This window comes from Solanum dulcamara, chromosome 6, assembly GCF_947179165.1.
Source record: "Solanum dulcamara chromosome 6, daSolDulc1.2, whole genome shotgun sequence".
Lineage (NCBI taxonomy): Eukaryota > Viridiplantae > Streptophyta > Magnoliopsida > Solanales > Solanaceae > Solanum > Solanum dulcamara.
This window is the reverse complement of record NC_077242.1, coordinates 10,590,283-10,612,705: the sequence shown is the minus strand read 5'-3', so window position 1 is coordinate 10,612,705 and position 22,423 is coordinate 10,590,283. Positions and strand designations below refer to the sequence as shown.

The 22,423-nt window shown below is 33.2% G+C and overlaps 1 protein-coding gene across 1 annotated transcript; it reads left to right on the top strand.

The window, feature by feature from the left end:
* Nucleotides 1-3,913: 3,913 nt before the first annotated feature.
* On the top strand, nucleotides 3,914-18,403 carry LOC129891916 (probable plastidic glucose transporter 1). The gene is made up of 12 exons (XM_055967399.1): nucleotides 3,914-4,163; nucleotides 4,252-4,381; nucleotides 4,975-5,175; nucleotides 7,917-8,016; nucleotides 9,324-9,436; nucleotides 15,833-15,926; nucleotides 16,010-16,166; nucleotides 16,871-17,017; nucleotides 17,120-17,193; nucleotides 17,593-17,681; nucleotides 17,762-17,876; nucleotides 18,004-18,403. The coding sequence occupies exons 1-12, from the start codon at nucleotides 3,965-3,967 to the stop codon at nucleotides 18,205-18,207; spliced, it is 1,623 nt and encodes a 540-aa protein (XP_055823374.1). The 5' UTR covers nucleotides 3,914-3,964; the 3' UTR covers nucleotides 18,208-18,403.
* Nucleotides 18,404-22,423: the final 4,020 nt, after the last annotated feature.

Genomic DNA, 22,423 nt, shown 5'->3' with positions numbered 1-22,423 from the left:
TTAAATTTTAAAATTTCGATAATTCAGTTTGGTTATCGATTTTTTGAAGAAAAAAAAATGGTTAACCGAAAAATCAAATTTATGTAATTTGTAACTTTTTCATTTTCCTCATTATTAATTCCTTCATGTCAAACAAGCCCATGTAGGTACCACCAAAATAAAATGGGCTTTTCCACCGAACTCAAAATCAATCATATCATTAATTAATTACTTTTTCACCATTTTTTATTTTTTAAAAATATCCTATTTTCTTTCATAAACAACAAGATTCTAAATACTCTGTACAAAATAGACTTTTGCTGCTTAGTATAGATTCATCTAGTTTTAGTTGCATAGCTTAATATATTTTTCATTTCATCTTTGTTTTTGTTATATCCCAAAAATTATTAAAATATCCCTTGAGGATAGCGCACTCGCATAACATATTCCTAACTTTTTTGGCCAATCCGAGGTTGGAATATCGATCAGGGGGAAAAATCATGTGAAAAGGCTTTTTTGGTCAATCCGAGGTTGGAATATCGATCAAGGGGGAAAATCATGTGAAAAAGTGGTCTCGATTAAATTTTAGGTCAACCGGGTCAAAATATAATTTTTTGGAACAAAAACAGCCTAACCAGAAGAGTGCGCGATAGGTCCGAGTCGCGGACCTGCCCCCACCTAATTTATTTTCTAACTTTGTTCATAAAACGCATTTGGCAAGTGCGTTCTATGTGTTGCGGGGTCAAATGCGATTTATGTGTATTTTTTTTTGCAAGTTTTTCAGTTTTAGTAAGGGAAATTTCGGTCTTTTCTCCACCCCTCCTATACTTAACCATGACTAATATAGGTCATTTTTTGACCTTATAAAGGTTTCTAAACCCATTCCTTATACTTTTACGCATTCAAGCAAAAGAAACTAGGCTAAGGATAGGAGAAAGGGTTAGGGTTCAAGGATTTCAAGCTAGAATCTTGCCAGTTTGATTGTCTGTCTTTATCTCAGGTATATAAGGCTAACCACAACGTTGTATTGAGTTCATCCACGTACCCTACATCTAATTCTATCGATTGTTGAGAATGAGTTAAGTCTAACCCAGTTTCTTGAATTTCGAATGGGTTAATTCTTCTCCTATTGAGTTCCGTATAATTTTATATTGAGGTTATTGTTGTTTTCTATCTCTCAATTGATTGGAACTGTTGTTCATGGCTACTTTTCCGTGAACCCTAATTGATTTGATAATTATGACTTTTACATACATATTTCGAGTAAGAGTGATGACTTCTATGCATTGATGAAGATAGTGATTTATATTATAGAGTTTAAATGAGTATGAAAGTCAAACATGATTGATTGAAATCGAGAAAGAATTTTGATGGAATATGAATGATTTTGAAAGCATATTTTACTAAAAGAACTTGATGATTTGAGCATGAGTATTGATTTCAAATGAATTTGAGTTTTTATATGAATTGAGTTCTTGAGTCATTCATGATTTTATTGGATCTTAAAGCATGATTTGTGAAAGTCTTAAATAAGCATGAGTTGAATTTGAAAGGTTCTTAAAATTATATTATTTTGAACATGAGTATTTCGAGTATAAATGATTGTTTGAGATAATATTTTGAGGAGATTTGACTAAGGTTGATAGAATGTTTGTTTTTTAAATGAAAAAGCACGATGATTTGAGATGAGACTGAATTTTGAAAAGGATCCTTTGAATATTTTATTCGATAGATATGAGCATCATTTATTTTGGAAGTAGTATTAAGCACCGATTTGGGTAAGAGTATAGTTACAACTCAAATCTCATAAACTACGTAGCCAGCGTAGGATAGAGGGTTAAACTTCTTAAGTTTCAAAACGATGGACTTTGATTGATTGTGAATCCAATGATACTGATTCGTTCCTTACCCCGACAAAGTATGGGACGGGTGTGGCAACATCAGTGCTTCATTTTACATTACTCGCTCATATGGTGTTGGTTGTTAGTTAGAAAAACTCCTTAATAATAATACAAAATGAATGATTTGATTTGATTGAGATTGCATACAATTGAGTCGATTTGAAAAACCACTATTGAGTCGATTGAAAGACATTGCATATTTTTGAATTTACATCTTTATTGAGTTGAGTTATTTTTCAGAGTTGAGTCCCTTGAGCTGAGTTGAATATCTTTGAGTAAGTTTCCTTTCAGATATATTATATACTCGTACATTCCATGTACTGACATCATTTGGCCTGCATCGTTTCATGATATAGACACAGACATTAGAGATCCTCAACAGGCGGATCGTTGAAGATCATTTCTACTCTCAGCTTTTAGTGAGTTCTTCTTGTATTCGGAGGCACTCTTGAGTTATTATCTTTTATTTTGAGTATTTTTTTGGGGGTAGCCATGAACTTGTCGTTGACACCTTTTTGATAATGATAGAGGCTTCAAGATAGATATGTGATAGTGTCGAGTAGATGTTTTAGTTTTCAAAACTATCCTTATGATATGGAGTTGATTTGAGATTTATTTTAAATACATTATTCTTCTCAAAATGTTGATTTGGTTAGCCCACTTGAATGTCTTTTAAATTCATGTTGAGTCTTCCACTGAGTGATTGAATATGTGATCGGACCAAATGTCTTTTCTTGGGGATTAGAAATGGTCTTCGAGTGTTGGGCACGCCTAGGATACCCTCTTGGGGCGTGATAGTTTTTTTGTGTTTTTTTTCTATTTTTTCATAATTTGTCAATCTTAGAATTTTCTAATATGATAAGTGCAAATCGAAAAACCAAACTAAATTAATTTCAATTCGATTTCAATTTTTATTTTTACTAAATCGAACACCAAAAAATCAAACTGAACTTTCCAAACCGAATCGAACCGACTGAATGCCCACCCCTATTTGCGAGGTTTTTTATGTTTACGATCAAACAATACAACTTAAAAATCCAAATTGCATGTGCAAACAAAACTTCAACTTCATGTCATATGATTTCAAATCACCGTTTCATCTCACATGGCCAAACGGGCCCTAAACTATTTCAGTTTTTTTTTATTTCATACTTCAACTATTATTATATATTACTCTCTGTACTTTGATTACTTTATTTTATCTGTATCGCTTTCGTTATTTGCGTTCACATAACGCTTTGTACTTCTTGTACTTTTTAGCAGTATGCAACCTCCTTTTATGCTTCTATTGAGCCAGAGGGTCTCTCGAAAATAACCGTCCTACTTTGGTAGGAGTAAGGTCTGCGTACACTTTACCCTCCCTAGATCCACGTTGTGGAATTTCACTGGATTGTTGTTGTTGCTGGTGTTTCATACTTCAACTATTGAGAGTGTGAGTTTTTACATGAACTAACACAATGAAAGTGTAAGTTTCCTATATGAACTATCATCAATAGTTAGCAAAACACACCTCGACTAATTTTTGATGATATGTGTAACTCTCTCTTTTGTTTAAAAATTTTACTACACGACACTCCACGTGAAAAAATAGTTTCACTACGACACTTCTAAGTAAATTAACATTGGATTAAGAGTTAAGGTCAAAGGTTAAAATAATCACCGTGTAAATTCATTTATTCCAATCATGACATTCTTTATCTTTTTCTTCACCTTCTTATTCGTGGTATTGTCTCTGACATGACATCGATATCTCCGACTTGAAAGAAAAAATTTAAGATTTTAAAGAAATCAATTAAAAAATATCTTTAAACAAATATTTGGTCTAATCAATTTCTAAATGTGATTTGATAACTATTGAATGATAATTCAGATAGATATGAAACTCCATAAAGTGAAATAATTTATATGTGTTTTTGACCTTTTTAACGCAATAAATAAATGAAATTGGGCTTTGTCCTAAAATCACCCTCTGTTCACTTGACCCGGATTCGAACCCGTTAGTGCCACCTGACCCGTGAGATATTTCCAATGATTAACTCAACTCTCTGGTTTTGCCCCAATGCAACAACAAGAAGCTTCATCCAATGCAGCGGGCACTAGCAGTACACTCACTTCAATGCTTCTCCACATCTCAATTCGATCGAAAACATCACTATTTTCACCCTTTACGAAGAAACAAACAAAACCTTTTTTCCAATTCAACCTCTTTTTCAGTTTCCAGAGAGGTGAAAGTTTCTGCTAGAAGCAAAAAGAAACCCCCAGATATAAAATCTGAGATTGGAGGTCTTATTCACTCTTTTGTCTTTATATTCTATTTGGGTTTCGTTCTTCAAGATTGAATTGAATAAAAAGTTCAGTTTTTTTTCATCAGGTGATGACGATGAGCTGTTACAAGAAAATGTTATTGCTGATGCTGATGGAGGGGATTTGGGGTGGTTACCTGCCTTTCCTCACGTTTTGACTGCTTCAATGTCTAATTTCCTATTCGGTTATCACATTGGGTAATTACAATACTTTTTCTTGTTCCTTAGATACTCGCTCTATTTCAATTTGTTTGTTTTAATTTCTATTTTAGTCCGTTTCAAATAGAATGTTTTTTTTCATTTTCTTGACAACTGCTTAGTTCTATTCTAACTTTAAAGCATGTGATGTCCAAGATCACGAGATTAACGAGATTAAAGAGTATTTTGGTACATTGTACTATCTTTTTGTTTAAGACCACAACATTCAAAATTATTTATTCTCTTAAACTTCTTGTCTAATCAAAACTAGAAAAACAAATTGAAATGGAGGGAGTATTAAAAAAAACACTTTTGCACTTGAAAATATTGCTTAAGCTTGAACTAATTTGAACGAATTGCTTAAATGATGTTTACATTTGCATATTATCGCTGAAAAAAGCATCTGATTTGGGCTCTTAAATGTTTTATTTTAGCTAAACAAACTTCGACTGTTGATCATTGTAACTTATATAGTGAATTAAGTTTTAAAAACTTTAGCATTTTCTTTCCATGGTAGCTGGCAAACTTCTGAAGTAATTTGTATGTTTTCTAGTCTTTTGCAACTAATTTTCAGTTTTTGCTGTATACTGTAGAGTAATGAATGGTCCTATTGTATCAATTGCCAAAGAGCTTGGGTTTGAGGGAAATTCATTCCTTGAAGGACTTGTGGTGAGCATATTTATTGGTGGTGCATTCATCGGAAGCGTAGCCTGTGGTTCCCTCGTTGATAAACTTGGTTGTCGTCGCACTTTTCAAATTGACACAGTACCACTTATTCTTGGGGCAATTGTAAGGTAATTCATTTATACCATGCATCTTGGCTTTATTATGTATCTTTATTTTTTCAATTGAAAGGTCCAAAATGCTCTTCTTACTCCGAAAGAATTATGTAGTTCCAAGTATGATCAACCTTCCTAATATTTAGGCTTATTTTGGACATTGATTCATATTCCATTTGAAAAAATATATTTACATTTACTAATGGTTTAGGAAGTACATAAAAAAAACATTTCAGATTTAAAAATATAATAAGGTTGCTCCCTTTGTGTCAATCTATATTTTCTCTTCAACTGCTATAGTAATTGTGATAAGAATTAAATTTCATTATAGTTTAATAGAAGCTGGTCTTAGAATTGAGAGTAGCTTATCTTTTATAAAAACAAATTCTTGAAAATTGAGATAAAGTTATGCTTATCAAGAATTTGATCCTCTTATATAAAAGTAGTACTCCTATGTCTAGCAAAAGAGTGAAAGGTATTAGAAAATATAGACAAATATTTCCTTCTATGAAATTCAGCATAATGTTGGGATAACAAAAAAGAATAGGACAATGAGTACAACAACAAATGTGCCTTCGCAAACAAGTTGGGTTCGGTCATATGAATTTCTCACTGACAATGTTTCTTCAATTAAAATTACAGAATATACCCAGTGACATCCCACCAAGTGGGGTTTGGGGAGGGTAGAGTGTACGCAAACCTTACCACTACCTCGTGGAGGTAGAAAGGTTGTTTCCAAAAGATTGTCAGCTCAAGTATATCAAATCCAATTAAAAGAAGAAGAAATCAATGAAGAAAGCATAGCCGTTAATAAGAAAACTAGTGTAAAGTCTACAAGAAAAAAACAATAAGAACAATAAAATAATGCAATAATTGGAACACAATAAACAACATATGGCAAGAACTACAAGAGTATGACTAGTCCTACGACATACACTAACAAGCCTAAACCTACACACGGGAAGACAATACTCCACCTCTACTAATCTTCAACTCTAATACGCGACATCCACTTCTTCCTATCTAGAGTCATGTCCTCGGTAATATGAATCTGCGCCATGTCCTGTCTAATCACCTCTCCCTAATACTTTTTCGGCCTAAATCTACCCCTTCAGATACCCCCTACAACCAATCTCTCGCACCTCCTTACTGGGGCGTCAGCACACCTCCTCTGCACATGCGTAAACCATCTCTTAGTTTTCTATTGGCATAAAAAGCTCTACTAGGGCTAAAAGGACTCCTAAAAAGCATAAGACCCAAGGTAAACATCCTAACATGACTAAAATATATCCCCAACTAATTGGTATCGCATCTATAAATCTTATTCTTCTATGTGCCTCACTCATCTTTCCTTAAGTTTCTATAGTTTCCATGAGATCATATAGCTCGTCCCCTTTTAATACATTCATTTACCATGGTATCACACCTACAAACTGGTACGTTGACGCATTACATGTACAAATCATCTCAAACAATCTTCTCTCATTTTATCCTCAATGTGTGTTCTTGCACCTATTGCTCTGATCATTTTTAATCTTGTATGAACCGCACATCCATCTTAACATCTATATCTTTTGTGATACTTGTCTTATGGATGTGTTGGACTTTACCAGCCCAACTCTCACTTACATATCATATTGTTGGTCTTATAACTATTCTATAAAATTTACCTTTCACTTTGGTAGGAATCCGTCTATACATAATATCTTTACAACTCTTCCTTATTTCAACCATCCAATTTTGATTCAATGTGAATCATTTTCATCTATCAGTCCATTCTTCTGGAACAACGAGCCTAGATTTCTGAACTATTTGAATTTTGGCAACATAACCTCATCTAATGTCACCTCAACTTGAATCTTTTTATGCAGACCTAACTTGTAGTACATATATTTTGTCTTACTTCTATTCTCCTAAAATCCATTGTGGTTGTTTGGTTCTTGAGATAAGGGATAATAATCTCAGGAGAAAATGTAGAATCATTTAATTCCGGGTTTGTGTCCGATATAAGTAATTTCGGGATTAGTTATACAACAATTTTGTTATTATTTTATGCCACATTCAATGTGGGATATGTTATAGTTACTCCTGGGATAAGACACCAAACGTCAAAAGTTTCCTTCTTCAAAAAAGCTTAAGAAGGCTAAGGTTAAAATTAAAAATAAAAGTTTTTCCAAATTTATCTCCAAAAACATGTTTTATATAAACCCTGTATACCCCATTTTTAAGCCAATGAACCAAACACCTATTAAAAAAAAATATCCGCTAAATAATCCCGTTATTATTTATTTTCATATCATAGTCCCCAGTATAACTTGTTTTGCGAAGCAAACACCCCTTACAATCTAGAGTGCTTCTCCATAATTTAAGCTTTTGGTGGACACCCTCGCTAGCTTCATCAATTAGTGCAATACTATAAGCAAATAGCATACAATGTGGACCTCATCTTGTATTGTGCTGGTTAGGTCATCCATGACTAGGATACAATTTGACAATGAGTAGTTACAGAAAAACATTTTAACGGGAAATTAGGTTGACTCTCCAAATAATAATTATCTCATGTGAAATAGAACTGACAAATGGTAAGATTTTTCATTACGTAAGAAGATAAGATGTTTCAACAGTTGCTAACAGGGCTGCACCCTCATTCAATTGTTAAGCCTTTTTGTCTATGCCTAACAACTGGTGTTTCAATAATAATTTGCTTGTGTTTCAATAATTGCCATTTATTATGTCTGGTGTCCTTCAATTGACAGTGCACAAGCTCAGTCCATTGAAGAAATGCTCTTGGGAAGATTCCTTGTTGGCCTTGGAATTGGTGTTAATACAGTACTAGTTCCAATTTATATTTCTGAGGTAATGCCTCTAACTTATAATTTCTTTATCTAGGACCTCATTCTGGAATTTACTAAAAAGTTCTGCTTTAGCATCCATGCTAACAATCTGACTTTTCTGTTCATTTCTGGGGTGCGGGGGGGGGGGGGGGGGGGAGGGGGGGCTAAGTCTGATTGTTGCAACTAGGGGAAAATCAGAATAAACTACTTAATATGTGGTTTGGGCTACTTTTGTCTTTCCAGCAGTGTTCTATTCTGGACGGCAAAAGGCGAAAAGGGTTTGCCTCGCCACAAGGCAAGGCAAGCGGCGAGGAGCTTGTCTTTTTGAAGTGCGACGCCAATTAATACCAAAAAAATTAAAATATTTGATTGCATATATAAATTATCAAAATCTCAATATCAATAACATATTAGCTAATATTTCAATTCAAAACACTGAAAATAGATAGTAGATACTAAAAGTCTAGAACTTGAATAAGAAGAAAAAAGAACAAAAATCAAAACAGTAAGAAAAAAACAGAGGTAGAAATAACTCTTCAAGTCTGAAGAAGAAGGAAGAAAAAGAAACACAGGAAGAAATCTGAAGAAAAAAGAAGAAAATACTAGTTGGAGAAATCTAGTCGAGTCTACTGGTTGGAGTTGCAAGTCAAGTCTAAGAGTGCAACTGTGCAAATTTGGAAAGAAAACCCTAAAATTACCTTTTAACTTTTAAAACCCTAAATGGGTCGCCTTTTTTTTAAGAAAATACAAAAGGTGACGCCTTTCTCGCCATGGCATCGCCTTTTGAAGATCGCCTTGCCACAAAGCTAATAGGCGATGAAGGGTCGCCTCGCCTCTCGCCATTGGCGACAAGGTGATCGCCTTTCACAACACTGCTTTCCAGATTGGAAAACGTGTGCTTGTGTTAAGCTAGGATGAGATTTGCTTATGTATGTGTCATAACTTAGCCTTTTTTCGGGAAAAGAAGAAAAAAGCGAAAGTTTCTTAAGGTAAAAATTGGAATTTTAGATATCTTCCATTAGAGAAGCTAAAAGATCCTGGAAAATCGCTGCAGCAGAGAGATGATAGTTTTGGTTTGCAAGTTTTGTGCTCTCTTTCCCTGAATCTTTTTGGGGAGTGATGATTTCTTCCCTTCTTCTTGGTCATGAGCTATCCTTTACTGATGACGGTAAAGCTTTTTGAGAATGACCCTTTGATTTGGGAAGTGTTTGTGGGACTCTTTTGCTTGATAATACATATCTATTGATCACTCAGATATCTGTAGGGAGTCAAAGATACATTAAAGAGACATTTTCTTTCTCAGATAAATCATCAATGTTTGTGTTGTAGGTTGCTCCAACGAATTATAGGGGCTCCCTGGGGTCGTTATGCCAAATTGGTACATGCGCTGGTATTATTGCATCACTTTATCTGGCAATTCCCTCAGAAAATGATCCCCACTGGTGCGTACTCGTAATTATCTTTTTCTAGCCCACTACCTTCCATAACTAACCCCATGCTGCAAGCATTGTACAGAACTTTGTTGGAATATATTTGAATTAACTATGTTGGTTGTTGCAAGATCTCCTAAATTGTAAGTGTGATGGTACTCTGTATCTTTACTGGAAACTAGATCCATCTTTTATGTTAAATTTAAGGCTTCTTAAAAATAATTTAACTCCTTGGAGGCCAGATCTTGTTGTTGCATCAAAATAGATAAATGTTGACTAATCTGTCTATTCTTTATCTATGCATTTGATACCTTTCAGTTTTTGAAGTGTATATTACCTTTACATTTCAACTTCTAATCATCCTAGCTTATGTCATGTGGATGAACAGAACCTTTGCTGTCGTCTAGCAATGAACTAGTTGATACTCCTCACTCTTTCATTTTATTTTCTAATGCTTTTAGGGGTCATTTAGTTTGAGGAGTAAGAAAAGCCAATCTTGCTATAAAACTCTATAGCATTTGGTTTCTTGTAAGACCTATGTTGCTCGTACTTGGGTGTCGGATACGGGCAAGGATCTAGAGGTTGGATTCAGCATGATCTGAATTTTAGCACTTTTGGGTACGGATACGGGTGTGGGGATTCGGCAAAATATAATTCAAAAATTCTAAGAGTATAGCTACAAAAACATGCGCAGATTATGAGAGATATTCTGTGGAAGAACTTGCATGTAGTTTGTAGAAGGCATGTGATTCAATCATCCATTCAGGCAATTAGAGTGCTAGGCTGGATTCTCCAAGATGGACAATATTTCATCCATTCTCCTACAATTTACACAAGAAAGTAGCACTAAATATTAAAAACATATTAAAGTAAAGCAAGGATAATTAAAAGAATTTGACATAAAGCATAAGAAAATTTATCTTTTTTTTGAAAGTTGCACAATTCTTGATCTTACTCCACATCTTTGCCTCTTCAGTAATCAAGATACAGAATATTACTTGTAAAGTAAATGAGGGTAAAATAAGCCAACTTAAACAAAGTAATATCTGTAATCTTATTAGTTTAAGACATCAACAGAGAGAAATGTTCAAAAAGACTTATAAATAGAATCAAGTCATGTTCAAAAAGACTAATGCACGCTTGTCATGTTCAAAAAGACTTGCACACACTTCAAGTCATGTTCAAAAAGACTTGCACACACTTCAAGTCATGTTCAAAAAGACTTGCACACACTTCAAGTCATGTTCAAAAAGACTAATACACACTTCAAGTCATGTTCAAAAAGACAGAACAGAGAGTCAAGTCATATTCAAATTAGCTTTCTTTTTCAATATCTTCAACTTCCTCCAAATTTTCAAATTGTTCTCCACAGACCACCGCTTTTTATTGAGGTTCATCTATCGATAGCTCAAATAAACCTTAAGCTTGTTATTTTTCTGTATTCGGAAATAATTCTAAGACCTTAAATAGAAACAGAAAAGAAGAAGAAAAAATCTGAGGCCACTTATTTTACTGTGTGTTTTTAAGGAACTTAATCACCTCACAACACCCAAGTTTTAGGATTATTTCCTCCCAGGATAGAACAAATTTACCTTCACTTGTAGTGGCACTTCAAACACCAGTGATCCACGAACTCAAATTAGGGTTGTTCAAAATCAAACTATAACCGATAATCCAACCACAAAATAGGTTTATTGGTATCAGATTAATGGTTGAAATTTTTTAGTTAATGGCTTAACAGTTCGGACAACGATTTACTCATTTCCCTTATCAGTTTAGTTGTTAACTCGTTAAAAATAATTAAATTACATTTATACCCCATAGATATAAAGTACTTTTGAAATCTAAAGGCTAAAGCAGCATAATTGAATCTCAATTTGCTAATTTTACTTCCCTCAAAGTCTCCTAGATACTCACCAGTCGTCTGCTCCAAGCCTTTTCAGCATATGATGGCATCTCATGATGGTGGAATACAAAGAATGCTTGATGAGTCGCCTTTGATTGCGGAGAAACTCAATAGGCTCAAAAAGAGTGTTAAGCTCCTCAATTTCAATGAGTCCAAAGAAGTGGTGACCAATATAATGGATAGGATTTCTATTTTATAGTGATTAAGACAGGGATTGGAGTGAAAAGAAAAATTCTTCTTCTTTTTGGGGACAAAACAACGTATTTATAAAATGAACAATATATCTATTTTGTATAAGTGCATTAGTAATATGCTGCTGAACATGTTACTATCTTCAAAAAAAATGAACGCTGTTGAACATGTTACCATCTTCAAAAAAATAATAATACGTTGTTGAACATGAAATGGAAAACTTTTTTCAACGTTTCATTTAAGATTTTAATTAGCTTGATACCTTGTTGATTAACCGCTAAACTCACTGATAACCGGTAAACTCATACCAAACCAACCGTATGTTATTGGTTAGGTTAGCAAATTAGTATATTTTAAAACTGATAAGATGAACCATTAAGCACAATATCAATATGCAGTTGCCCAATAAACATCCCTAACTTAATTTTTTTTTTCCAACCGAGAAATCCGTCTGTAGCCCAGCCTTTGGACCAACCATAGCCTTCTAAATTCGGTGGATAATGGGCTAGCCCCTCTACCCTTCTCCACTTAAATACCAGGCTTTGCTTTGCATAGTGTGGGGCTTGAACCTGTAACCTAAGCCACAAATCCTCCACCCTTTGCCACTTGAGCTAGGCCTTCTATGCATCCCTAACTTAAATGTTGGCAACAAATCATAGTCAATACTTGCCTTTCTCAGCAAAAGGAATCATAGTCAATACTTACTTTTTATGTGGAAGTAATGCAAAAGAAGAATGAAAGAGTGCATAAATTCGCGTAAGGAAAATCTGAGGAAATGACCAAGTATTTATAGCCAACAAGATGATTCAAACGAAGAGGTGCAACTCAAAAGTTGCAACGTTACTGGTGGTTGTTTATGAGAAATGGCTTTAGTAGTTCTTTATGGAAAACTAACGGGAAAAATAAAACACAACAACAAAAACATACCCAGTGTAATCCTACAAATGGTGTTTGGGGAGGGTGGTGTGTACGTAGTTTTATCCCTAACTTGTGAAGGTAGAGAGATTGTTTCTGATAGATTCTCGAGTAAAATAAAACAGAGGAAAAAAATTTAAATGGTCATTACAAAAACTGACAAAAGAATTATTAATATTTTATATTAGAATTATGTCCAAAAAGTAATCAATTAGATTATTTGACCAAAGCCAAGCGATGACGACGGAGCGAGGGCATGCCATCTTCCCAGCTTTTTAAACTATAGCAAGAATCTTTTATAAACCCAATAAATGTTTGTTTTTCTTCCAATATGGGACAACATTCCTTTGAATATTTTCAAATATTTTCATTTCCCTCCATTTTTCATTCACACCACACATACAAAAAACCCAACAAGATCATCAAGGGCAATGAGACTATGACCGAGAAGAAACCATCATGGCGGTAACTCTATTTAAGAGACTAGAGATCCCAAGATTTAGGTTCAAGGAGAATAAACAAAGTTATGCATGACGGTTCAATATTGTCAAATAAAATTTTGGTCCATTCTCGTGATCAGACAATATTCAATAACAAGGATAAGGCGCTAAGACTTTTTAATAGTTTCTAAATTTGATGTGAAATTTTTAAATAGTGTATCTACAGGATTACACGTTTAGGAATCACCTATGTAAGTGTGAATGTTAGCTGCTTCAGAGAATATTGTAAGGATTAATTGTGTGACTCATGTTGTGTAGGTATACACCAAAACAGGACATTCTAAGATATCAAATTTATTGAATGACTGAGTGTATCCAATATATGTTCACTCTAAAAAGTTAAAAGGTAAACCTACTTATCCAGATGTGATTAATCTTTAATTGCGAATCACACAGTTTATCTTGCATGTTTCCATCATATAGTCATTCCCCATTATTCATGTGGGGGATGCCCCTCGTCTATTGGACCTAAAATGCCCTTGACATCCACCTTTAGGTCCAAAAATGACCTTTTCTTTAACGGAAAAAGGCATGAGGTCATGTTTGTACCATTTCCAACAGTTCGAGGGCATTTTAGGCCCTTTTCCGTAATTAAAATTCTGTTAAATAAATTTTGATTTATAATAATTTTAAATAATTAAATTGTAATCAATAGATGACCGCTACATGTTTAAAAAAATTATTCAAATTATTTAAGTAAAATTATGTTAAAAAAAGTGTCATTTTTGGAACTAAAGGTGGATGATTATCATATAAAATTTTGAAAATTAATGCCCTTGTCATCCACCTTTAAGTCCAAAAATGACTTTCTTTAACATAATTTTAATGAAATAATTTGAATAATTTTTTTAAACACGTGGCGGCCATCTATTGGTTACAATTCAATTATTTAAAATTAATTATAAATTAAAATTTATTTAATAGAAATTTAATTAAATAATTTGAAATTTTTTTAAATACGTGACGGTGATCTATTAGTTACAATTTACAACAACAACAACAACCCAGTGAAATCCCACAACATGGGGTCTGGGGAGGATAGAATGTACGCAGACCTTACTCCTACCAAGGTAGGACGGTTGTTTCCTGGAGACCCTCGGCTCAGTAAAAGCATAAATGCATAAAAATGTTAGATAAGAATAGAAAATTAAAAGCTTTATGAGAAAAACAACAAACAAATAACGAATAGATAACAAATAAATACAAATAATTAATTTTAATCATTTAAAATTAATTATAAATCAAAATTTATTTAACAGAATTTTAATCACGGAAAAGGACCTGAAATGCCCTCGAACTATTGGAAATGGTACAAAAATGCCCCTCATACCCTTTTTCGTTAAAGAAAAGGCCATTTTGGACCTAAAGGTGGATATCAAGGGCATTTTAGGCCCAATAGATGGATGAGGGACATTTTTGTACTATTTTCAATAGTTCGAGGGCATTTTAGGCTCTTTTCCGTTTTTTTATGTGGTGTGAATTGGAAATGGAGGGAAATGAAAATATTTGAATAGATTCCTTTGAAGGAACTTTGACTCATATTGGAAGAGGAACAAACATTTATTGGGTTTAAACATAAAACACTTCTACTTTAGCTTAAAGAGTTGGAAAGATGGCATGCTCTCACGTCATCGTCGCTCATTCGGCTTGGGGTTTGATCAAATGATCTGATTGATGGATCAATTTTTTGGGCCAACAATAGTTAAATAGTTTATATTAATTTTTTTCTTCCCGTTTTTCTAATGGTCATTTTATTTTTCCCATTAGTTTTTCATAAACAACCACTAAGTCGTTTTTTGCAAACAGCTACCAGAAAGGTTATAAGTTGCACCTCTTCGTTTTACTCAACTTGTTGGCTATAAATACTTGGCTGTTTCCTCAGATTTTCCTTGCGAAAATTCTGAATCCTCTCCTTCTGCATTGCTGTCAAATAAAAAGTAAGTATTAACTGTAATTTGTTGTCGCCATTTGGGTTTTCTGGTCACTGGTCTTTGAAGTGCCGCTACACCAGTGAAGGTAAATCCGTTCTATCATGAGAGGAAATAATCCTAAACATTGGGGACGGTAAGGGGTTTAAGTTCCTTAAGGACACACTGTGAACAGTGGTTTCATTTTTTTTCTTCTTTTCTGTTTCTGCTTTACACTATTTTACAGCCTTAGAATTATTTTTGGATATAGTAAGATTACATTTAAACGACTTGTTTCAATCAAGTTGAGGTGTTTGACTGAAACCCCGTAGAGTAGAAGGCCAGGATGTCAAATCGATGCAAGTATGAGTCTTTATTAAGCTATTCGACCTATTATTTTATATGGGATTACATGGGAGTAAGAATACATGTATCATCAATTTAGCACTATGTCGATTAGAGTATCTAAAGACTAAAATGCCCTTAAACTACGCAATCTCTACAACAGTCCATGTATTATTACTTGTAGCATAAAAATTTGTACGTTGTTATTCACCACATGAAAATTTGTTCATTATATGCAATTCTTACATTAGAATCCAAGCATAATCAGACTCTAGACCCTTTCTCAAAAAAAAAAAAAATCAGACTCTGGACCCTTTCTCAAAAAAAAATAATCAGACTCTGGACCAATCAACCCCTTAGTTTCTGTCCTTTTAATGGTTTCTTACCAGAAGTAGGCAAGATATAATGCAACAAACATTGAAATTAATGTTTCACATGCTATGTAGAGGAGGCAGAATCTTTAGTAGACATGCTAGGTTCATTATAAACTTAGATTGACATAGTTGGGATGTTGTTCTCTTGTAAATATGGCTTGCAGTGCCTTAGTGCTGTTTCTCGTATATTAATGCACTTGTTACCATTCTCCCCCAAAAAAGGAATTTCATGCTTCATATGTTAGATGCTTTGATCCAAACATTGGCAGGTGGAGGACACTGCTCTATATTGCTAGTGTTCCAGGATTCATTCTCGCTCTTGGTATGCAATTTGCTGTTGAGAGCCCTCGCTGGCTATGCAAGGTATCAATTTTTATTTATGGCATGTTTGTATTAATTCCTGTTGCTATGTACTGCTGCTAATTTTGCTATGGAGATATATGTAGGCTGGGAGACTCGATGAGGCAAAAAAAGTTATCAATAACTTATGGGGTTCATCAGAAGTAGATAAAGCTATCAAAGAATTTGAGTCTGTCATAAAGAATGATGGGGGTGACTTGAACAGCAGTTGGCTGGAGCTCCTAGAGGAACCACACTCTAGAGGTTGTATGAAGGTGGTCTTTTTGTTAATACATGATCCTTTATTAGGTTTAAGGTGGTTGTTTAGATTTCATATATTAAGTTTACATGTGCTAACTTTGATCCGTTCAGGTGCCTAACATCTCCATACATAGCAAACCAGTTTCTTTCTTTGTTTGATTCAAGTAAATGGATTTGACTTTGATGGTTTTCACTTAACGGGTTGTATTCTGGGGGTTCGAGGGGAATATCATGAAAATATGCTTGAAATTTAAAACTGCACATTTCCGGGATAATATTGTAAGTCTTCTCTCCTATAGTGCATATCTGGAGCTCCGCGGGATTGCTCTTAATTTGAGTTAACTGGCAACATTTAACAGCTGCCTTCACTTTGTAGAATTGAACACTTTTGAACATTTTTAAAAATGACTTCTGGCATTTGATTGGATTATCATCTACCAACTCAATGAAAGTTGTAATGTTCTTTGATTATTTTCCAAGACTACCCTTTACAAATTTTTGGCTACTCTATAACTTGTTTGGCTGGAAGCCCATGGTTAATATCTTCCACTGTTGTCTTAAGTTTTTTCCTGGCATGCTGGATACTCATACATCTTGGTGTAAAATGTACCATAATCTGATTAGTGCTTATGTTATGCATTGTACGAGCATGCACATAAAAATGTCAATCCTCCAAATTAGGCTTCAACTTTGTTCTTTTCCTGCAGTTGCTACCATTGGAGGTGCCTTGTTTGTACTTCAACAGCTTGCTGGTATAAATGGAGTTCTCTACTTTTCATCCTTGACTTTCAAAGATGTTGGAATCTCAAGCAGTGCTTTAGCAAGCTTATTTGTGGGACTGACCAACTTTGCAGGTATGTAATGGGTCCTTATGACTTGAGACGCACTTTGCAAGACTTGCGAAATTTCACGTCGGTCCAAGATAATGTTTAGTTGTCGCTATGTGCTTCTTGCAGGTGCAATATTTGCTTTATACTTGATGGATAAGCAGGGGAGGCAGAGGCTTCTAATTGGAAGCTACACTGGAATGGTGAGTAAAAAAGTATTTTTCTCTCCTAAAGTAAAAGTTTAGCATAATTTTTCATTGCAATTGTTATATCTCTTAGACCTATATGCATCAAGTGCTTTTAAGAGCAATATTTATGGGGCTTGGAATTTATCTTGCTTATCCTCATGTTTTGAGCCACTTGGTATGGTTGGATATCTTGCGTATAAAGGATTATAGACATCAAGCTTGTTATGCATGGGGAGATAGCTAGGTGACCGAAAGATAAGAGTCTCCCTGAAGGGGCATGTTTCTGGTTCCCCAATTTCTTCTCCTCACTCCCCTTCTGGCACAATAACAGAGAAAAGGAAAGAAAAAAAATAGAACGCTTGGAGGTCATTTTTAAAATAGTCAACTCACTTCTATTGGATCTGTCTTTTACAGGCTTTATCAATGTTTCTGATTGTCTATGCTATCAGCCTTCCAATGGACGTTGAAATAAGTAACAACTTATCAATAATGGGAACAATCATGTATGCATCCATGCAAAAACTGCTCAGAAAATACTACTTGAAATTCCCTGCTCGCTCTTTAACATTTTACTCTGATATAGGTATATATTCACCTTTGCTGTTGGAGCTGGGCCAGTAACTGGTCTTATAATACCAGAGCTTAGCAGCAGCAGGACACGGGGGAAGATAATGGGCTTTAGTTTCTCCGTTCATTGGGTATGTATCAAGATCATGTGTATCATTTCAGTGCTTCAGACCAATTAGCTGCAAACTATTGAGGATTTAGATCGTGTGAACGAAATTTGTTTCTATTGATCTAGACTTGTTGATGGTGAATGAACAGGTCTTCAACTTCTTGGTGGGTCTGTTTTTTCTGGAACTCGTTGAGAAATTTGGTGTTGCTCCAGTTTATGGAAGCTTTGGTGCTGTTTCATTGTTGGCAGCAGCCTTTGCTTACTTTTTCATAGTTGAGACTAAAGGCCGATCCCTTGAAGAGATTGAAATGTCCCTAAATCCCAAATTTCATGGCAAAAGTAATTCAGAATAATCTGATCTCATGCTAAAGAAAGATTGGAGATTTTGCTCATTTCACTTTGACCATGTCGATGCTTTGATTGGTTTGTGGAGCTTAAATTCAAGCGACATTTGTACATGACACTATTTTGTGTGGGATTTTATTTCATTTTATACTAAAACTCAAATCAAAATTGTAAATGATATTTGTAATATCACTCTTTTTTTAACTTTGTTCTGCTAACTGGACTAACCTATATAGAGTCGTGGACATACTGAGATTGATTCATTTCATCGATGAAATGAGTCAAGTTACCTAACATGACACACTATATACATCAGCAAAGATCACTACACGTTTGAACTGGACTTTTTATTCGAAGGGTTTTTGTTATTGAACCTTCACGTTATTGAGACTTTAGTTTGTATTAGTAGAATTTTATTATGAAATTTCCCCTAATGCTTTAGTTTCCACTGTATACTATATGTCTAAAAGTTCGATATAGAAGCTTGAAGATGAGATGATTGCACCAGAACTATTTTCCAGAGCAATTGTTTGAATTGCCAAAATACATTTTAGGGTTACTATTTATTAAGACCACTAAAATTAAAGTGTTTTTGTTTTTGAGGATTTTGCAGTGAGATTTCTTTTAAGTGGTGGGGTCATAATATCTGCCTCAATAAGATGAGTTGATTTGATTTCAGAGTGTGCTTTCTTCATTTATTGTCTGTGTTAACCTTTTTTTGTGTCTTCACCTTGTTTGTCTTATTTGGTTGAATACAGAATTTTGTACCTTCTTTTATGACTATACTTTGTACTTCTTGACAGAAATTTGATACTTCACTAAGACTAAAACTATCCCATCCAAGAAAAAAAAAATGTATATGATATCTGAGGTCACATTTCATCATAATTCAAGTTGAGTTTGGGAATCAATATCAATTGAAGTTATTTATATATGGGAGGATCATTGAATATTAGTTGAATTTCTATATTCAAAAAATGAAATGGACGTGTTATTTGCTAGTAGTATGTTGGCAGTAGAGAGTGCAGTATTTTTTTTTCCACCCGGTGTTCGGAGTCCATGGAGCTCCGACTAAATTCGAATCATAGACTGTAGGGCCCATTTAGGGGTGACGCTCCCAATAAGATTTTTTCCGTACTCAAGGTTTGAACCGGATACCTCTGATTAAGGGTGAAACAGTCCCACCATTGCATCACAACTCATGTTGGTGAGAGTGCAGTATCATTTACTCCTTGATCGAGTGAAACTTATTCCATACTCACAAATAGGTTAGGTTGGTTCGAGTTTTTTTAATTATCAGGTTTTTAAATCAGTAAATCAAATCAACAAAAGTCAAATTTTTCAATCTCGATTTTTTTCAAAAAAAAAAATTTCTCTATAAAATCTTCGTAGAACAAAACATGTAACTTGTGCTTCAAAGTTCATTAATCAAAACATATAACTTATCTGTTTATCTTTCCAGAATCTTTAAAAGTTCGAATCCTTTTGTAGGAATTTGTTTTCTTTTTCTATCTTCCTTTTCACACTATCCATTCTTTTATCTTAAAAAGTCTCATCTTTTTTTTTTCTCCTAATTTATTACGTCTAAATGATGTAGGACGTCACAGTTTCTATTGCAGAATAATTCCTCATATGAATTTCGTACATACAATTGTTGCCTTTTAAGCAAATTGATAGTGATATTGAACCAATTACGGAGTAATCCATCTAATTTATATTAAGTGAATTATTGAGATATGACATAATATATTTTAGGACATAAATAAAATGTTACTTTCTACTATTGTCTTTTTGATTATTTCCAAACTATTCTCCTAAAAAATATAAAATACTCTTTTCATTCCCTTTTAGTTGTCATAGTTTTCTTTTGAAAGTCAAACGAAATGAATTTTACTAACATTTTAAGATGTATTTTTTTAAAATCATATATATGAAAAAAATTGCAATTTATAGTATTTTTCATATAGTATTTGAATAGCTAAATTTTAGTTTTGAAAGTTAATCAAAACTCTCGAAAGACGTGACATGACAATTAAAAAGGAACTGAGGGAGTAGTTAAGAATTTTGAAGGGTAAAAATGAAAAAAAATCTCAATCATTTTTTTGAACTTTGAACAATTCACTTATTTTGAACTATGAAAAAATAAATCTCAATGATTCACTTAATATAAACTAGAAGAGTGCTTTAGAAAAAAAAATCCATTAAAAGCCTACTCTTTTGTGTTTGAGAGATAAAACACATGGTCTAGAGCTTGTGAATCACTCGATTGTCCGACTAATTTAAATTTTCATCAATAGATCCACTAAAAATAAAATATTTTTTATCAAGAAATTTTTCATTTTCGAGGCTTGAACCGGAGAAACTTTCCAGTTACTCTCCATCATTACAGCCTAAAGTCCTTCCCGGATGAGTTGACACACCCTTAGATTTAAGATTAGTCACAAATGTTGAACTACGCTCATATATTTACTTAGGGGGAATTTATATAGATATAATATATTAAGAAAATATTTACTATTTATAGTAATGATATTTGTTTTATTAAATATTTATTATATAGTTTTAATACATATTCAAAAAATTTTATAAAACACATATAATACAAGTTTTATTCATGAATAATACATTTATTATACATTTATAATAAATTGTATCAATTTCTTACCAAACAAGCATAATACATTTTAAAACACTTATAATACATTTATATTACATGCATAATTCATTTTTAATGTATAATATATTATTATAGTATTATTATAAATGATAATAAATAATATTATATTTCGATCCCGAAAAAAGGAGCCGAAAGCTAACAGCCATTTTTCATGACTTTTTGGTATTAATAATTGACTATCATATGCTATTTTTGCATTATAATTCTCAAGTATTACAGGGTATGTATTTAAAATTGACTTTTCTCTGCAAAAAGCAAATAAAACAGCATCTTTTTTTCTTCTTTTTTTTGTCCCCAAAATAACTCTCTTCTTGTTAAGAAAGAAACCAACCTTGTGCGGGGGCGTATCTAAATTATCGGTCTATCGGATATGAATTTTTGACAATTCAGTAATTTAGCAGAAATTTTATATTTATATGGAGAATTTTTTAAAATATATAAGAAATGGGAACCCTAACTATTAGAAATATCACTATTTTCCAACTGAATTTTGTACTGAAAAATATTTAGTGGCTATTTATTGATTTTTTTATTAAATCAGTGTGAAAAGGAAAAAAACAGTGTATTTCATATGGTAAAATTAGAAAAAAAATTACTATTTCAATGAAAATCCATTTCCATGCAATTTTTTTAATGAGTTGGTTCGATGGAAAATTAGTGAAAAAATTATTTTTTATAGCATAAATTTCTCATTGATTTGTGCTAGAAAAAACTTTTGTATCTTGTAGTTGTCAATAACAAAACAAGTCACTTTGGTTGAACCACTTGAGCCTAGTGGGCCTTTAGTCAGGGGCATAGCCAGCTTATGGTTAAGTCCAACTTTCTTTGACGGAAAATTATATTATTTATGCATTATTAAAATTATTTTTTATATATAGTAGATGTTGAATTCCCTTCGACTAGTTCATGTGTTTATACTTTTTTAAATTTTAAACCCCTTAGTAAAAATTCTGACTTCACCTATATTTTTAATATGAGGGTTCAATTTCTCTTGGACACATAATTTTTTCCCTTTTTAAAATTTAAAATTATTTAAAAAATCATAAACTTCAAATGTTGCCGATCTATTTTTCTCTGTGTAGATCACTTCTCCTCATCTAATGAAACCCCTTAGTAAAAATTCTGACTTCACCTATATTTTTAATATGAGGGTTCAATTTCTCTTGGACACATAGTTTTTTCCCTTTTTTAAATTTAAAATTATTTAAAAAATCATAAACTTCAAATGTTGCCGATCTATTTTTCTCTGTGTAGATCACTTCTCCTCATCTAATGAAACCTTTTATTTTCTTGTTTAAGCAAATAATGCTGCTGAATCATTGCATAATAAATTGTACAAATTCAAAAAAAAGAAAGTACAAATTCATTGAGTCAAAGTCCCGAAGTATATATTACCATATGATATATAGTATCATATATACAAGGGAAAGGGGTCAAATATTATTTTTACCATTCAACAATAAGAAATAGGATAAAAATTTGCTCTCCGTTTAGATATACTAGTTTTGATGTATGTGTATTGGATGTGGATGTCAAATCATATAGCT